General features: G+C 33.3%; 2 protein-coding genes across 2 annotated transcripts; both read right to left on the reverse strand.

Annotated features, from left to right (window-relative positions):
* Window positions 1–2,833: 2,833 nt before the first annotated feature.
* LOC132721887 (alpha-N-acetylgalactosaminidase-like) lies at window positions 2,834–8,718 on the reverse strand. The gene is made up of 8 exons (XM_060706264.1): window positions 8,559–8,718; window positions 7,960–8,134; window positions 7,491–7,665; window positions 7,022–7,116; window positions 6,545–6,706; window positions 5,723–5,920; window positions 4,631–4,729; window positions 2,834–3,184 (listed from the first exon to the last, which is right to left on the reverse strand). The coding sequence occupies exons 1-8, from the start codon at window positions 8,708–8,710 to the stop codon at window positions 3,029–3,031; spliced, it is 1,212 nt and encodes a 403-aa protein (XP_060562247.1). The 5' UTR covers window positions 8,711–8,718; the 3' UTR covers window positions 2,834–3,028.
* A 4,466-nt stretch (window positions 8,719–13,184) lies between these two features.
* LOC132721892 (tripartite motif-containing protein 2-like) lies at window positions 13,185–15,990 on the reverse strand. The gene has a single exon (XM_060706270.1). The coding sequence runs from the start codon at window positions 15,400–15,402 to the stop codon at window positions 13,423–13,425; it is 1,980 nt and encodes a 659-aa protein (XP_060562253.1). The 5' UTR covers window positions 15,403–15,990; the 3' UTR covers window positions 13,185–13,422.
* Window positions 15,991–17,571: the final 1,581 nt, after the last annotated feature.

Below are 17,571 nucleotides of genomic sequence, written 5' to 3' on the forward strand. Positions count from 1 at the left end.
TAAACAAACGAAAATTAATGTTTGTATTTTGGATCAAATTATTGTAATATTGTAATTTATTTACGTACATAGAATAGCAGAATGTATGTTTATGATAATAACACCAAATATTTGACTTTTGATTGTATTTTGTATGTCCTCTTTGATCTTAATAATAAATATATCCAAAAAATAACACCGACAAAAGTACTTTTTAAACTTCTGTTTTTTTTCTTAAAAATTTCATTTAAGTATCATTAAGTACCATTTTTGGTATAAAATGTTAAGTCAGAAAAATAAGTGGCAAAATGTACATTTAGAAAACCACACTTTGTAACATAATATTGTTAAACACTAACTCTGTCCGATAAAATTAGAATGCAAATCTTGTGTGGAATCAACAAATAAAACAGAAAAACCGACGAAGGCGAAGCAGCTGCAGCAACAGTAGTACACCATTTAAACAAGGGGTAACGGCGTCCGTGGCTGAGTGGTTAAAGTCGTTGATTCTCATAATAAGAAGTTGTGGGTTTAAATTCCGCCAGGGACTTCGGTATCTTTCATGTAAGTGAGCTATACAGTTAGCTTAATGGACGTTGGTTGATCTACTCTATATAATGCACTGAGGGGTCCCTGAGGTCTTTCTCCACAAGCAAATCTGAAAAGTCATCTTTGACCTTTGCAGTGTTGGTGTTGCGTTAAACAAAACCAAACATATCAAGGGATTCTTTTAGATTTTACATGCTAGCGTGCTACAACTCGAGTGGTCAAACTCGCCAAATGACATTCTTTCTATCTCCAGCCTCGATGATTAAGATAAATTCATCGCAGAGTGCATATTTTATATCAACTTATAGTATAAACCTACTTGATTAGATTATTTCTGTCATATTTACAACAATACATTATACTTAAAAATACTTAAAATATATATCATTTTTTATAAACATCAATTCACAGTACTAAGGAATACAGTGTACATTCGTAATTTATCACAACTACCATGTAGTTTATCACTGTTAAGACTAAAGTTTTATTCCCATTTGAATGAGATATAATCCCTTTGATTTGTTATTTCAAAAGTTGTGTATTGGCTTATGGAATGGTATGCGTGAAACAAGGTGCTTAGATGTAAGAGCCTTACATGATATTGTCATGCGTGTATTGTCAATCTTCATTTGTTACCTAGGCGGCAATAAAGCAAAACTACGGCCCTCAACATTACTGTGCAGATTTATAAACGACGCGAAGTCCATCTGTCGATAGTGGAGGTTATTTAAACAAACACTCGAGAGTTTCTTAGCACAAAAATCATTATTTTACGAGATGGAAATCTAACCAAGTAATAAAAACTAAAAACCGGTAATTTACAATTTTCAATTCTTTAAAATCTCCCGATTAAGCACGATTAGGAGAGAGTTAATGTTTTGTTGATAGATAATATTGAATTAAAGCAAAGATTTACTGCTTTTTTAAATTATCCATCAGCTTTACATTTATAATGGACCCCGTAATAATTCAACAGAATGGCCTAGCATTTATTATATTTAGCAACATCTTGTAGAGCAAGTGAAAAGAAGAAGAAGATGATGATGATGATGAAGAAGAAGATGAAGAAGAAAAAGAAGAAGTTGAAGAAGAAGAAGAAGAAGAAGAAGAAGAAAGCATATCTAATGAGCCAAAATCGTTGTTTCATCAAGATATTGGTTTCTATAGTTTTTCTTTAACCACGTTGGCTGTATGGTAACAACAGCAACATTATCAAATCCGTGTAGTCTGACAACAACAACAAAAAAAAAACACCAATACTTTTAACACTTTGATATAGAAATCCCTTAAAAGTAGCAAGTTCTGAACACACATTAAAACATGAATACAGATTCATGCTAATTATCTATTTTTGTAAATAAAGAAAGATAGTAATTAAAACATTGCAAACGGCAAGTTCAATCCAAATAAAATACCTAAATATATAATTCCGTTAGTCTCTCAGGAGAAATATTATGTTAAATACTGCAAAATCAGTTAGTCGTTGCATTTAAAATGTAAATTATTACTTGAATTGTAAATATTTTTCCTTTTCTTAACATACATTTTTCTCAAAGTAGATTTTATTTTGTTTTAATAGATCATCTATAAAATGGTTGATATATTTCTTTATACTCTGGGGTTTGGCTGAAAACAGGTTCAAACTGTAGTATTTCATGAATAAAAATTTTCTAAACTGCATCGTATAGAATTTTATCTTCCGTGGACTTATGTACATATCTCATTTTATCCTTGCAAATTACCGCTATTATCCTTGTCACAATGAAATATTTGTAGAACACTCTCGCTTTGTAAATCTACAGGACATCCCTGTACAAATAAAGAACTCAATTTCGAGGACCAAAAAGGATTTAATAAGAATTCATTCGAGTTTATACGGGGCTTATCATATAAACGACAGACCAAAGAAGTTGTCAACGCGAAGAATAGAAAGTGTCTTTGCATTCTACAAACTTCGATCGTTTTGATTGATCGGTAAATATTTGCGTAATAAAACGTGGCGGCCTGATCATCCGATTAGATATCTTAATGTTACAAATGGGACTAATTTATGCGAGTGAGTGAAAAGGCTCTAAGATATGCAAATTCCGTTTAAATATCTAACACATTGAAAAAATATACTAGCAAGGGTTACGAAATTTAACACACTTCTTATCTAATTATTAAATTGTTAGACTTTAGTGCCAGACTTACTGACAATACTGACAAATGATTAATATGAAGCAAAATTAAACTCATTTATAATTACTTTTATTCAAAAAGAATGTTAGAATAAAAACATATATTAATTAATATTACTACATTAAAGTTTCATGAAAAACGCCACCACCACAATCAATACTTCAATTAACAACAATTACAATTATGAAAAATAACAACAGGATACATAGATTCCTTTTGGTAATATACGAGTTTATAGAAAAAAATAATACAAATGTGCAACAAAATAATTCTATCTATCTTAATTCATAAAAAAATCTAGCACACATTAGCTGGGAAATCAATACGCCATTCCAAGCCATATACCAGATGGGTTAACGCTGGCATTGATGACATCGTAGGGTTTTAGAACCCCGATAAATTCTCCAGTAAAACCTTCCGTCACATTGTATCCCTCTGTATTAGTCAAACCAATTTCGTATAGTCGCATGTTTACCTGTAAATATAGGTGAAAAAAAAACTTACCAACAAAATCATCACAAAAAAGTTCGGTGAAAAGGGGAACATTTAAAAAAAATTCTCTAGCATACATTGTCTATTCTAGGACGGAGGTGGGGGATTCACTTATATTTTAAGAATCCCCCTATTTTTCAGATGCAGGGGGGAAATTTTACATAGAAAAAGAAGGTAAAAGATCAACAAAAGTAATTCTAACTTTTCGATAAAAATCCCCCCCCCCCTGTTTTTCAAATTCTAGAATAGACACTGTCAGTTTACTTGCTATATTATTATGTTAAGGAAAGCAATTCTCTCAACGAGTGCAAGTTCTTATTCCAGGTAAAACGTTAGTGTAATACAAGATGCAATTTTTGGTGTAATATTATCGTACTTGCATTCAAAATAAACAAAACAAATGGGTGATAGGTAGCTAAGTTATTTCAAATATATGTTTCAGTTTCAGTTTTTTATTAAACCAAGGCATATAATATGCAACTGGTTATAACAAAAAAACAAACAGAAAAATAACAGTCAAAAATCACTAATATCACAATATAAAAATACAATTATGACTAGCTAAATAAACAAAAAGGAGATCATATTGTTCATTTCAAGTACTGAATTCAATACAACATGTACATGTATTTTATATTGTAACAAATGGGAACGGAGAATGAGAAGTATTAGATCTAGTTATCTAAATTTTAACATAATGTTTTTGCAAAATAAATATAATTTTAGTAGAATATTTTTATCACAACTATTAATTAATGTGTCAAGTTTAAAAATATTGGGATGAATGTAAAACCTGGATGGAAGAGATTTACGTCTTATGTCATTTAATACGAACATTCAATAAGTAGTGAAATTCATCACCAATAGCTTGATACGGACATAACGAACAGACCCTATTATTATGATCAATTGTTCTAAATTTACATAAATATTTGCCTATGTCAAAAGGAAGTACATCTAGATATTTTTCAAAACAATGAGTATTTTTATATGTACGATACACTAAACACTTAGAGGATGTATCAATAGTACTATGCCAATCTTGTAAAAATTGATCTTGTAGTCTAAGCTTCACAATATTTTTAAAGTGATTAATATTATCTACCATGGAACATTGAAAAGTGGTGGCTACAGTGGCAGCTATACCAAACTTTGTACATTTCCTAAGAAATTTGAGCCAATAATCTTTGTGGGTTTTTTTCTCAGCCGGTGTGATTGACTACATGTTTTGACATTATGTGTTTTACACGTTATCTTTATGTAATATATTTTTCTGCCCAACGGACTACCAAATTCCTTGATATTTCACACTAGTGGATATATGTACAAGTCATTAAAAAACTGGACGATCAACACTTTCAAAAGTCTCTTTTTATTATAGAAATCGCGATTTATACGACTGAAATTAATTGCTAAATAAAATACGCACCCGCAAAGGACCGCCTCCGTCGTCTAAATTCAGGAAAGCAAAAGCCATTCCTTTAAAATCAAACCCCAACTTCTTTGTCCATATTTCCATAGCACCATTCTGTAAAACAATTCTTCTACATAAATCTAACATGTCTAAATTTGTGAGCTTTTAAGAAAATGAATCTTTATATTGAAAATTTAATTTACAAAACTTGGCATGTCGTTGAATTATCTCGAATACAAGTGAGATTTCTTTCATTTCTTTATCTAGATGGTTATTCTGTTAACATACTATGAGAATATCAAATTAATCTACATTTTCAGTGGTCAATAGCTTACAACAAATTACCTCAGGACTATAGTTACAGCAAATCAGGTATAAACCCAACGGATTTACCTCCCTTTATAGCCAACGTAAGTCAATGTAAAGATGTTTGATTATTGTTGTATATCGTATTCTTGTTACTTTTACTAAATGATTTTCATATCAAATTCTAAAAATGCTTTTGTTCAAACTGATATTACTTTTAGATTATTTATCGCTTTAACTGTGGCGTCCTTTATTTATCGTTGTTTTGACACTATGTATAGGTTAGAGTGCATATTGGGTGTTCTTCGTAAATAAGAAAGCTAAAAAGGAGCGGAGCTTGCGAAGCGACTGTAGCTTTCTTATTTACGAAGAACATCCAATATGCACTCTAACCGGCTTAGTGCTCCGCCCACTTGCGTTTTATAATATAAAACGTCCAGTTTATATAAAATCTGTTCTATTAAGATTTGAAACCTGAAAATTTGAAAAATCCTCGTCGGTGATTGGCTTAAAAAAATTGGCGAGAACTAATTCAAATTTCAGTTGATTTTACGTGATAAACAATATGATATCCGTTCTTCTGTTTCGGAAGACATTCTTTAGTTACAGCAGAAATTCTTCTCTTTACATATAGAGCCTTTTGTTACAATCTAAATTCTTAAATGTGTTACAACATTCATTTTTTTTTGTTTCAATAAATTTTTCGTTACCATAGGCCTTGTTTGTTTCCAAAGACATTCTGATGTTTCTTTTCGAAGACTTTTGTTTCTATAGATATTTGTTTTATATCAGCATACTTACTTTCATAATTCTCTTCCCCATGCTACCATTTGCGTCTTGGTTAATTCTAATTAGAATATCACTCTGTAACAAAGCTTTAGCTTCAGGTTTTACGTTCCTCAGATCTACCGAAATCAGTAAAGGCGCTGACATGATCGCCCACATGGCCATCTGTACCCGTTGTTGATCGTAACTCAACCCATAGTCACCGACAATGATCTAAAATATGTTTATATCATATTGAGTATTGTTGAAACACTAGATACGTTTTATTTGCCTGCATTAATGCAAGCATTAACTATCCTATCATCAACAGCTTGTACATTATGCACCAAAGTTTATAACATTTATTGACGGATATAAAATCATCTCAAGATATATTAGAAACAAATAATACCTATGATGCTGTTAATGAAGATCAGAATGAAAATAGTGCATTTTTCAGTTTGCATATAGTCAGCGCTTCTATTTTAGATACGCAAAATAGAATTTATCTTTTTTTCTATTATTTTACATTAGTGAGGGATGCATTTGAAAAATACGTAATATTAAATAATTATGATGCGATTATAATTAAAGAGACATCCAAAAGCAAGCGCATTGGGTGCTTTTGATGTTTAATTTAAAGAAGTGAAAGATACATTAACATAAATACAAACACTATTTCCTGAAGAATTTCAGATACTTAGCAGTTTATGTACAACGTTTATTGTAACCAAAGTGTTTAATCAACAGTAATATACATGTATGTACTATTAGTTTTAAACACAATTCAAAGATTCAATTCCCCTTAAAACCCCATCATCAGCAGTAGCAACAATAACAAGAATAGGACCAACTTACCATGTCCGGATCATTATAGTTTCCAGGTCCTGCAACAAGACTGAAGTTTCCAGTATCGTTACCATAGAATTCTATAATCCCTCTAACACTGTCCCAGGAATCTTGTATATCTGCATAATTTCTCCAGATGTTACAATAACTAGCAATCTTCTTATAGTCAGGCTGACAAATCAAAGGGATATACATTACATATACATTTCTTTTTTTCCCCTTTTTAACATAGGTCATCTATGATTTTGTTAAAAGAAATATATATCAACTAATGGAACTGAAATGCATGATAGTTAGTTTGAATGACAATAAATGTTAATATTTTTATATAAGATGATACATTAAAAAGAATTGCTATTGATAGTCCATACAGTTGAAAACAACGCTCTTATATATGTTAAGTTGGTAGAAATTATCAGGATATCATCAGGAAATAATGATATAGATTATTTCACAACGTGGAAGAAAGAGTTGTTGGTAAATTACAATTTGTTTGGAGAAGACAACATAGGCTGGCCAACTACAGGAGTACAACATTGGACGTCCAGTCTGATTTAAGAATAATGACATCGCTGGATAACCTATGATAAGATAAAGAACAAAGTAGATTTTAATTACATGTATGTTGTTGTTATTTAAGAAAGAGATCGGAGGTTTAAAAATTATACTTTAAATCAATATAATTATCTACATATTTATATTCCTTTATTTCAATGATAGTAATGACTATAAAATGTTCAACATCATCAACCAACATCATCAACTTTGTTGGTGTATTTATGTGAACATTTTTCCAAATTAACATGGCCTTTTACAAATTAGGTTGAAATGTATGCGAGAAATCATGATTCGTTCACCGTTCAATACTGATTCACCAGCCCTGCACTGCAATAAAAATAATTTTGTAAATAAGCGGTTGAATATCGAAAACAAAATGTTTTAATTATATTCAAACCATATTCCATGTCTTGAATGTTTGAGTTGCAACCATCCAGTTTGACCATATCTATTCCCCAAGAAGCAAATGTTTCGGCGTCTTTTTGAAGATAGAATTCGCTGCCAGGATACCCACCACATGTAAATGTCCCAAAATCTTCATATATACCGAGTTTTAATCCTTTAGCATGCATCTAGATTTATATACAAACACATGCATGTATGCTCGTTTCAATTTAGACATTAAAACATGCATCTGTTCATGAAATATACAAACAGATGTAACGTAGTTACTTTGATATGCTTACTGGAAAAAGAAAAAATGCACTGAAGCCAATGTCAAACATCATGGAAATCGCTTTCTATCCTCCACAGGTGTGCCTAAGAAAAGATGCTAAATAATAAATATTAATTTGTGCCATTAGAATTTTTTTTTCTCTAAATATATAAAATGAAGACAGAAAAGACATCGTGGAAATGATACATACGTAGTCAGCAAGCCATTTCATGCCATGTGGGAATCGTTTTCTATCTGCTACAAGTGTACCGTTGGCGTCTCGTTCCTTCTCCATCCAGCAATCATCTACGTTCACGTACTCGTAACCTTTATCCTTGTAGCCTTCCGTTACCATTGCGTCAGCCATTGCTGTGTATAAGTTCTCACTGACAATTGTAAATAACAAATTACAAAAACTTGGTTCAGTGTTCGGAAGGAATATTTAGCACGTTTCAAGTCAGTTTCCTGTATTTATCAGCAATGGTGTCATAATTATAGCGAATCTTGCTTGTGACCGTTGTCCTGTTCGAACAGATGATTTGTTTGTTTGCCAGATTCCTTAAATACTTGAGTACCACTGAAAGGTCCCCAAACTATGATACCACTTCCCTCATAACTGCTTGAAATAACATTAGACAGAAAAAATTTAAATGCATGTACATGTACCGTCAAATTTATTTGTTTGTTTAATTTTGAGATGCCAAACTTTGGTGTAATGCTTCTTACTTGTTGAACTGTTAAAGGTTGTGACGAATAGAAAAGATGTAAAACAACAGTAATGACATATTAATGTTTTCCAAGTGTTCGTACCTGATACAGTTATCTGGGTCATTGTCACAGTCAATGTTACATCTATATCGTTCCCATGACAACCATCCCATAGGTGGCGTCACAGCCAAACCATTGTCTAGTCCCTGGCTTATACTACACAGTGTTACAGACAATATAAGTGTAAAAATCATTGTGACGTTTTCATCTATAAATAAACAACTTCAAATTTAATTATAACATCAAACATGCGTTAAATAAAAAGAAAGAACTGTTGCTATGCAAAATTAAGCGGTCTTACGTGTTTCATTGAATAGATGTTTCGAGACATTTCTATGTAAAAGCATTTACTCTTGAAATAATGTACATGTATATCTAACTAGAAGAGGACCATTACATTCTAAAAAAGAAGCAGAGGAAGAGGGAAAAGATGAGGAGAAGGAGTAAAAGGGCAATATGATGATGATGATGACGACGACGACAATGATGATGATGATGATGATGGTGGTGGTGGTGGTGGTGGTGAAGAGATAAAGAAGTGGGAGAATTAGGAGGAAATAAGGAGGAGGAGGAGAATGTGAAGAGCGAGAAGGGAGTAGAAGAATAAGAAGTGAAGTAGAGAAAACACAAGAACGTGCCTTGTTGGTTATAGGGGACAAATTGATCAATTTTATTGTAATCAACAAGGGTTTCCCTCATATCCTAGTTTTATTTTATATAGATACATTGAACGCAATTACAGAAGTGTAAAGACACGCCCAAGATGTGAGTTTTAACTGATTATTTAAAGTTTTTCCAATGACGTTCGATCTATCTAAAACCGAACATAGACTGCTAATATAACATTAGGTAACTTATCTGTAATATTTTTAAATAGTTTCCCTGTGGTTGAAGCTGGTGACCTACATTTATACCATTGAAAATTTGAGACATCATTTCATATCATTATAAATGGTTGTAGAAAATCCCTCTTGACCATTATTAAAAGGGTAAACAGGAGAGTCATGCCAGTTTAGTGAAAAGAGGTTTGATTTTAATAGATAAACATGTAAATGGTAACAGATAACAAAAATACCTGAGACGGTCGTTTGATGATCACATTAGCTAACTTTATAGCACTTTTGTGGACTGGCAAAATGATCTGTAGCTAGTTAGGTACATGATAACAAGAAAATAATAGAAACCTTGGAATAAACGTTTATAAGCGTTTGTACATGTATACGCACTAATATCCTACATTTTAGTATAAACATTTAATGATAAAACTAATTCACTTACTTGTTTCAGGTCTCGGTTTATCATATGACATGTAGTCCTATATATATGTATTGTCAATATTTTGATAAATATAAAGACGTTGGTCGTTTATATATAATAACAGATTTAAAGTTACACAAGCTAACTGTTTCTTTGATAAAGATCATTTGGAAGTAAAGTATACTCCGACGCATGTAACCGAAATAAAATATACAAAATATCTTCATTTCGATTCGAGATATTTGCTAGGGAATATGGTATTATATTACGCTTGTAGCGGATATTGTAAAATTTCACTTTGAGAAAATAATGATATACAGTGGGTAATGCAGTTAAAACATTTTAAAAAATCAAAATGATATCTATAGTGACGACATAAGCATTTATAAACCATGCACTTTTTCTAATTATAGCATAAAATCGGCTATTTTTCCCTATTTTGCCCATGTTATAACGGGACCAAAACCATGTGTTAACATAGTCACGCGCTCTTGTTATAGCCCGGTTTCACCTATGCGCAATACATACAGGGCCCAGTAAACAAACAAAAAAAATGACGATTTGGCCTGTTTGCCAAAGAGTCATGCGCTCTTGTTATATTGAAATTATGGATTCGAGGGCCTCAATCGCATTAAATACGGCGAGCAGCATTCAAGTAACTATGCCGGAAATACGGCGTATATACATCGCTGCTAATCTTGGTTGTCGCCCTTTCTAAGAAACGGACAGTTGTCAATGTAAACAAATTACTGGCATTCAGTTTAACCCTCCGATTAACTTACAAAACAGGATAACACAAAATGAATATGAGAACATGTTGTTTTATTGATGCTTATGTTGATAAATGCTCTTTATATTTCTTTGAGAGAATAATGTTTAGTGCCTGATTTTTTTTATAAACTTGTGTGCTTGAAAAAACCCGATTCTGATGACGTGACTGATCTTTTTTCTACCGTCAATCTGAAATCATTCTAAGAATTTCTGAGGGTCATGTTTTGTATTGGGAAGAGTAATGTAACGTTGTTGTTTTTTTTTCCTTGAGATAATATTTCTCCAATGTCAAGCTTTATAATATCAATTAAAATTCAAAATTTCGTTCGGTTCGTTGTTGGCCCCGGAAAAATAAAACGTATACGTAAAACATGTAGAATTGGATAAATACCGTCCAAGCACAAGGATTTAATGTATTGTGTTTTGTATTAAATATACATCATGAATCTGTTTTAAAATTTTATGCTATAATAGCGTCAACGCACGTTTATTTCGTGTTATAAAGTCTGCAGAGTCCCTCAGAACTGTTGGAGCCCTCGCCCTACCGGGCTCGGGGACCAACCGTTCCTCGGGACTCTGCAGACGTTATAACACGGAAAAACGTGCGTTAACCCTATATTATAAATAAATTCAAAAATACAATCTGAATTATTTTAAAATATTTAAATGCATTTCATCTTTTTTGTCTTCTATTAACTGCAAACATAAGGGAGAACATTCAAAATACGAAACCAGTGGTCATTATACATTACTCTCCTTGCATAAAAAGACGAAACAAAACAATAACAATACTTTTTATAAGTATTATTATCCAATGTAATGACTTTACAGAACCAAGTTTTAGATCATGTGTGCATTAATTTATACTGATGAGATAACAAAAGGGAAATATTCAAAATCGAAAGTATGAATTGAAATTCCACAATTTCCTTCCGTTAAGCTGCGGTCTCACTTACTCCCGGCAGAGCCCAGGACCACCCCGGTAAGTTACTAGGATGATCCTGGACGATCCGGGGTGAAATTATTGTTGCGATCACACTAACCCCGGCAGCACTACAGTAATTCGCAACTAACCACTCAGGATGCGCTCCGGATGATCCAGGCAGAGCCCAGGAAGTGCCCCGGTTGACCAAGGCAGAGCCCCGATCGATCCGGGCAGAGCCCATGACGATCCAGGCAGAGTCCCGATAGAACCCAGGTGGATTGAAAACGCGCGAAAATTATTACATTGATACATATTTTTTATTTAATATTATATCTATTGTTCCAGAACAGTAATTCATGATGATTTTCTGAAAAATCCTTATGCAAGACTAGATAAAAAGGAAATGGGAAGGGTTTTAATACAAACAAGTAAAATCATCGCAAATTGTCGTGATTCTTTTGAAATGAACCGGACTTTGCCGGGGCTCTACCGGGATCAAACGTAGCTCCATCGTTCTCTTCCGGCTCTGCCGGCATTCACCGGGGCTCTGTCGGCCTTAACCGGGGATCTGCCAGCATTCAACGGGGCTCTACCGTATATCATGCCCGGGATCATCCCCGGTTTGTGTCGGCAGAGCTACGGTGCTTCCCCGGTGTAACCCCGGTCTTTTCCGGCAGAGCTAAGGATGAAGCCGGTAAAGCTATACTTCCCGGACCACCCCGGTGATATTAAATATTCTATTCCATTCGGGGTCGAATGCCGGATGTTCCCGGATCATCCCGGACGTTGCCGGCAGAGTTACGGATGCACTCCGGTTGTTCCCGGTCGAACCCCGGTCTTTCACGGATCACCCGGATAAAGGGTTCGAACCTACCATCACTTGAGACGAAAACATGCATATATTGATATGTTAGAGTTTTTAATAATTGTGTACGTTTTCGAATACTAAGATTAAACTTGCATTTTGATGGAAGCGGAAAAAAGCATTATGTATGGATAATGCTATCCTACGAAATGAAACAAGACTTGTTCGATGAAAGAATTATTTCAATCACTACTTTATTTACTGATTCGTTTATTTCCGAGGACATTTTGATTTTACTTTTCTTTTCTTTTTTGCGGAAAGATGCACAAAAACATGTTGACATATTCAATGTATAGCTATATCTTTTGTATGAATTTCTATGCGATAGACCTATATACAGAAGACTGACAGTACTTTTTTAGAAACACTTTTGGGCATTTTTTTCGATAAATCATTACAAATCTTGGTATGTAGTTTAACTAGCCGACTTTTTCTCAAGGTCATTCTTTTCGTTTTGTTTAATTGAGAATCTGTTCGCCGAACTTAACTCTAATAAAGAATTGTCACCCTGCGGCAATTGTGTATGTTACAAAATATTAGTTCCATTGTTAAGAACTTTCTTTGTTTATACAAAATCAGAAATCAATGTATTAACATATTAAAAGTGTCCAGAAGTGAAGTTTGGCGGAACCTGCAGCACGTCTCCTACATTGCTTAATCAAGCAATTAAAAGTTAATTCAGCTTGTTTATGCGTTTGATCCCCATACATAATTTATTTCATTGAAGGGAAGCAAATCCTAATATAAGTTTATTACTCTAAATGTTCCAGTTTTTACCCTTGTATTTTTTGGATAATTTTCAAATAGATAGATAGATTGTATAACAATCCAAATAAGGGAGTTAACAATTTTAATAAAACATTTTGAAATAATGTAACATGATATGTAATAATATAATATAATACTTATAACACTTAATACTTAGCATTTGTCTGTATATATTAAAGTATGATAAATAAGGCTGAGCAATTGTTTTGATTTTTTTCATATGTTTGAATATATGTTCCAATAGATAGATACTCATAAGCATAGTTCTACTATTGTGATTTATGTTACACTCCAGTAGCGATTTCGCGATATTGCTTACACTAATAGTCACGTTTTCCGTACTTATAAACTCGTACGGTAGCGTTTCCGTCACCTATCCAAAGGTTACCAGTTTTGTCCAGCGCCATCGCATTCGGCTTGAAAAGTCCATCTTTTTGCGATAGAATGAAGCCAAGGAATTCCCCTTCACCATTTACCATATGGACGCAATGATTTCCCCAGTCAGAAACTAATAAGTTATTTGCCCTGTCACAACAGAGGCCTAATGGGTTAAAAGGTTGTTTCGTTTTCACCTCTGTAGGTCCAGTATAAACAAACTTACGGCATCCTTCTTGGTCAATTCTTATTACTCGCAACTTTCCCTCTTCTCTATCGGTAACGCACAATTCTCTGTTAGGTGCTTCCGAAATTCTATATGGTGCTCCGAACAAAACCGTGTCACCGTCTTCGTCGATTTCATCAATGTTCATTCCATATTCCGACATTTTCATTAAACATCGATAGGAGTGAGCAGCCCGACGTGTTGTATAACTGTCTACCGCGCACACAAATAGTTCCTTCCTTTTCGTCATTACCATTCCGCCAGGATAAAGGTGAGGCATCGCGAAGTCACACACAACATGTTCTTTATTAATCTTGCGGATATACTTATCCTCATAACTTGACACAAGAATTTCACCAGATGGTGTGACACACATATGATCAACCTGAATATCAAGTGTCACCTTTTTCTTTCTTTCACCTGTTATGGAATATAGATAAACATCTTTTGATCCCCATCCGCAACAGATCCATGCCTCTTTATCTGAAATAGGAGCTATCGCTTGTACAGTATCTGCTGTACTTTTAACTTTGAATGCTGCTATTGAGCACATTTCAAACTCTTTAGCTACACGAATTCCCCACGGGACAGGCAATGTGGGCAGCGCAATTTCTCCTTTGGTAATTTGACCAAACAGTTTTGTTAATGAATCAAACTTAAGTCCTCCAGGTACGAAGCCAACGGTTGCAACGGTGTCACGTGACAATGATGGGAGTTCGTCTTCTACCTGCATAAATCTTTTCTGTATTTGCTTGGATGACTCGATCACGTTTATATCACTCCCAATTTTAAGAATTCTTTCTGCAGATGCAGCAACAGTAGCTATTGATTTGTAAGTGTTGATGATGTTCTTCGCCTCCTTGTTCAAATCGTCAGATTCTACTTTATGTTTTTCTTTGACTTCATTTATAATTTGCTGTCCTATCTTTTCAATTTCCCTCTGCAAGAATTTTGATCTTGCTTGGATATCTTTAATAGTATTCTCCAAGTCTTTGTCTAGTTCTTTTTGTCCCTTTCGAACCTGTTTCACAAAATCTTCAAACTCGGGGAGATATTCTTTGATAGCACCTAGAAAATGAGTTAAAGATCCACGTATTGATTTTGCCATTTCTGCAGTTTCTTGAACGGCATGTGTTTTGTGCTTGTCGTCCTTACATTTTACACATATATTTATTTTACATTTTGTACAAAAGACGTTAACTTCTTGGTCTGAATGTTTGTTGCAAAAGCTCATCTGCGTTAGTTTTGTGGAAGGGGTTGGTTTGTTTTGTGTACATACAGGTTGTTCAACAAATTCCAGGAAATGATGAACTTGGTCCGATTCCGGATTACAATGTTTTTCTTTACATATTTTGCATAGATTAACATCACAGTTGAGACATCTGCTATGTGCAAGTTCCTTATCCGGACAAATATCGCATTCAGACGTAGTTGTAAGCTTCCCAAGATCTTGGCGTGCCTTGATGTAAAAGTCTTTTGCAATCGCACTGAGACCGTCTTTCGGAATGAGCATCTCTTTCTGACATAATGGACATAGAAGGGTTTTCTTCCATTTGTTCTTAGTCACGTGTTCCTGTAAACATTCCATGCAAAAAGAATGTAAACAATTAAGAAGACGTGGATCACGATATGGCTTAACACATTGTCCACACCTAAGCTCGTCCCCTTGTGAATTATTCTCCTCTTTCTTCGATGACATTTTATTCTTTTTCCTAGTTTCTGGTTGAAACAAATTATTAGTCTTAGCTTCTCTATACTTCTTTCGTGTCTGCAAGTATTCTGTTTCTTTTTTATAAGTTTTAATACATTAAGTTTCGTATAATGTGATATTATATTCCTTCAAATAAATGTTTTTTTTCGCTATAACAATTTACCGAATCACGAGTGTAACTGTTTGGTGTCAGTTAGTATAACTAGAACGATCCCACAGCAATGTCACCTACAGAACCGATAAAATCAATAGTCTTTGGCACTTTTTATTTCATTTTAGAACTAAATTCCACACACCAAGCTGCGACTTGAATGTTAACTTTTCGTCAAGCACTTGTTATCGAGCGTAAAATAATCATTTGGCCTATACTTGAATTATTATCACATAATATTCCAAATAAATTGTTCTACGTGTTTGTAAAATGTTTGCAATCCTGAGATATTAGTATTAAATCAGATATCTGGAATGCAGTCCAATATGTCAACTACGCATTAATAGATTGGATCGCTTAGTTTCAAATATTGCCAATGTGTGTTTATATGAAGCTTTTATCTGTAACATGTTTAAAGTCAAGAATGAAATTTAATACCCGTATCACACTCAATAAAGCTTATAATAATCAATTCTTTATCAATTTATGTAAGAGGTTCTTCGCTCTTTTGTGATGGAAGTATAAAGGTAATATAAACATTTTATCTGGTTTGAATAAATTAAACATATTCTTTTGTTCAGATCACGGAAAAAGGCCATTTATTTCTCATCTCAATTCTTTTCATTTTAATATTCTACTGTCAAAATACTACATTTATCATTTACAGGCATTCATTAATTGTACTGAATAATTTCTTACACAAATGTAAACTTTTTGTTGTTGTTGTACATTAAAGTAATTAAAATCTAATAAGATAAAGTTTTAAAATTATTGCTTAGGGTAAAACACCAATTTAAAAAGACATGTTACTGATCTCTTTTTTTTACTTTTGAATTACAAATAATTGAAAAATTTAAACCTGTCTCGCATTTTATTCTAATCTCGTTTTCAATGGAAAGACAATCTAATAAATTGACCCTTAATCAATCTGCAAGCAACGGATTCTCAACTTAACATATAACTTTTATTATGATTAGATACTAACATGTAAATTCTAAGAAAAAACAACAACAATAATCAATGAAAAAGCAATAAAAACAAAAAGAAACAACGCACGCCTGTTCCCCACAGATCACTAGATCAAAGATCTTAGACTTGTGAGTTAGAAACTTGGAGTCCAATGTATTCGTATATGACGGCGTCAGTCGGTTAGGCAATGGTGATATAGAATAATGTGCACAACAAGGGTTTGTATACTACTAAATACGACTATAAATGACAACTAAATTCAAACAAACAAACGAACGAACTAATAAACAAGCAAGCAATGATATACAAATACAAGGTTTATTTAATTATTATACTATGTTCATACACACAAATAGGAAATTAACGGACTGATATCAAATTCAATTGCAGGGCCTCCTTTATCATACGTTGCTTCCATTGACGCAGACGATATTGATATTTAACTATGAGCTTGAATAGATCGTTTTGAATTTTTTCCAATATTATCAAAATGAACTCTTTATAGTTCCATTGAAGTTAATAATTGTAGCTGCATGCTTTAATTGTGTGGCATTTTGTCCTTGGCGTATCGAACACGTGGTTCAATGTTATATACTAACATTTACACAAATCTGTCTAGTTTGTTCTCTTTTGTTTGCAAGATATTGTCTAACTTATGATAATATTATTTTAATTGATGTATAGCTGTTTGCTTTTAGATTGATAAAAGCGATATGACATTTAACTATTATAATAATTGCTAAGTATGTAATAAAATACTTAGTATTTGAAATTGTAATTGAATATATGAAAGCCTTCAAAGTTATTAAAGATATTTGAGGAGTACATAAAGTTAAAAAGAATTAGCCTGGCCGTTGATGTGAAATATGTGTTGTATTTATGATACATCAGCGTTGTTTTTGTTTTGGGTTTTACGTCACATCGACACAGTATAGGCCTTCCAGCTTTACTGGTGGAGGAAGACCTCAGGTGCCCTTCCGTGCATTATTTCGACGTTACGTAAGCTAGCTGGATAGCTTCCTCACATGAAAGAATCC

This window comes from Ruditapes philippinarum, unplaced genomic scaffold (assembly GCF_026571515.1).
Source record: "Ruditapes philippinarum isolate M1 unplaced genomic scaffold, ASM2657151v2 ctg3139_1_1_1_1, whole genome shotgun sequence".
Lineage (NCBI taxonomy): Eukaryota > Metazoa > Mollusca > Bivalvia > Venerida > Veneridae > Ruditapes > Ruditapes philippinarum.

Bases quoted from the DNA above. Each gene is read 5' to 3' on its own strand.
- LOC132721892 (XM_060706270.1), bottom strand. From the start codon at position 15,402: ATGTCATCGAAGAAAGAGGAGAATAATTCACAAGGGGACGAGCTTAGG.
- LOC132721887 (XM_060706264.1), bottom strand. From the start codon at position 8,710: ATGATTTTTACACTTATATTGTCTGTAACACTGTGTAGTATAAGCCAG. The intron at 8,135-8,558 runs GTACGAACACTT...TACAATTGTCAG, and splicing joins GACCCAGATAACTGTATCAG to TGAGAACTTATACACAGCAA. The intron at 4,730-5,722 runs GTAAGTATGCTG...ATTGTTTTACAG, and splicing joins TGGGGAAGAGAATTATGAAA to AATGGTGCTATGGAAATATG.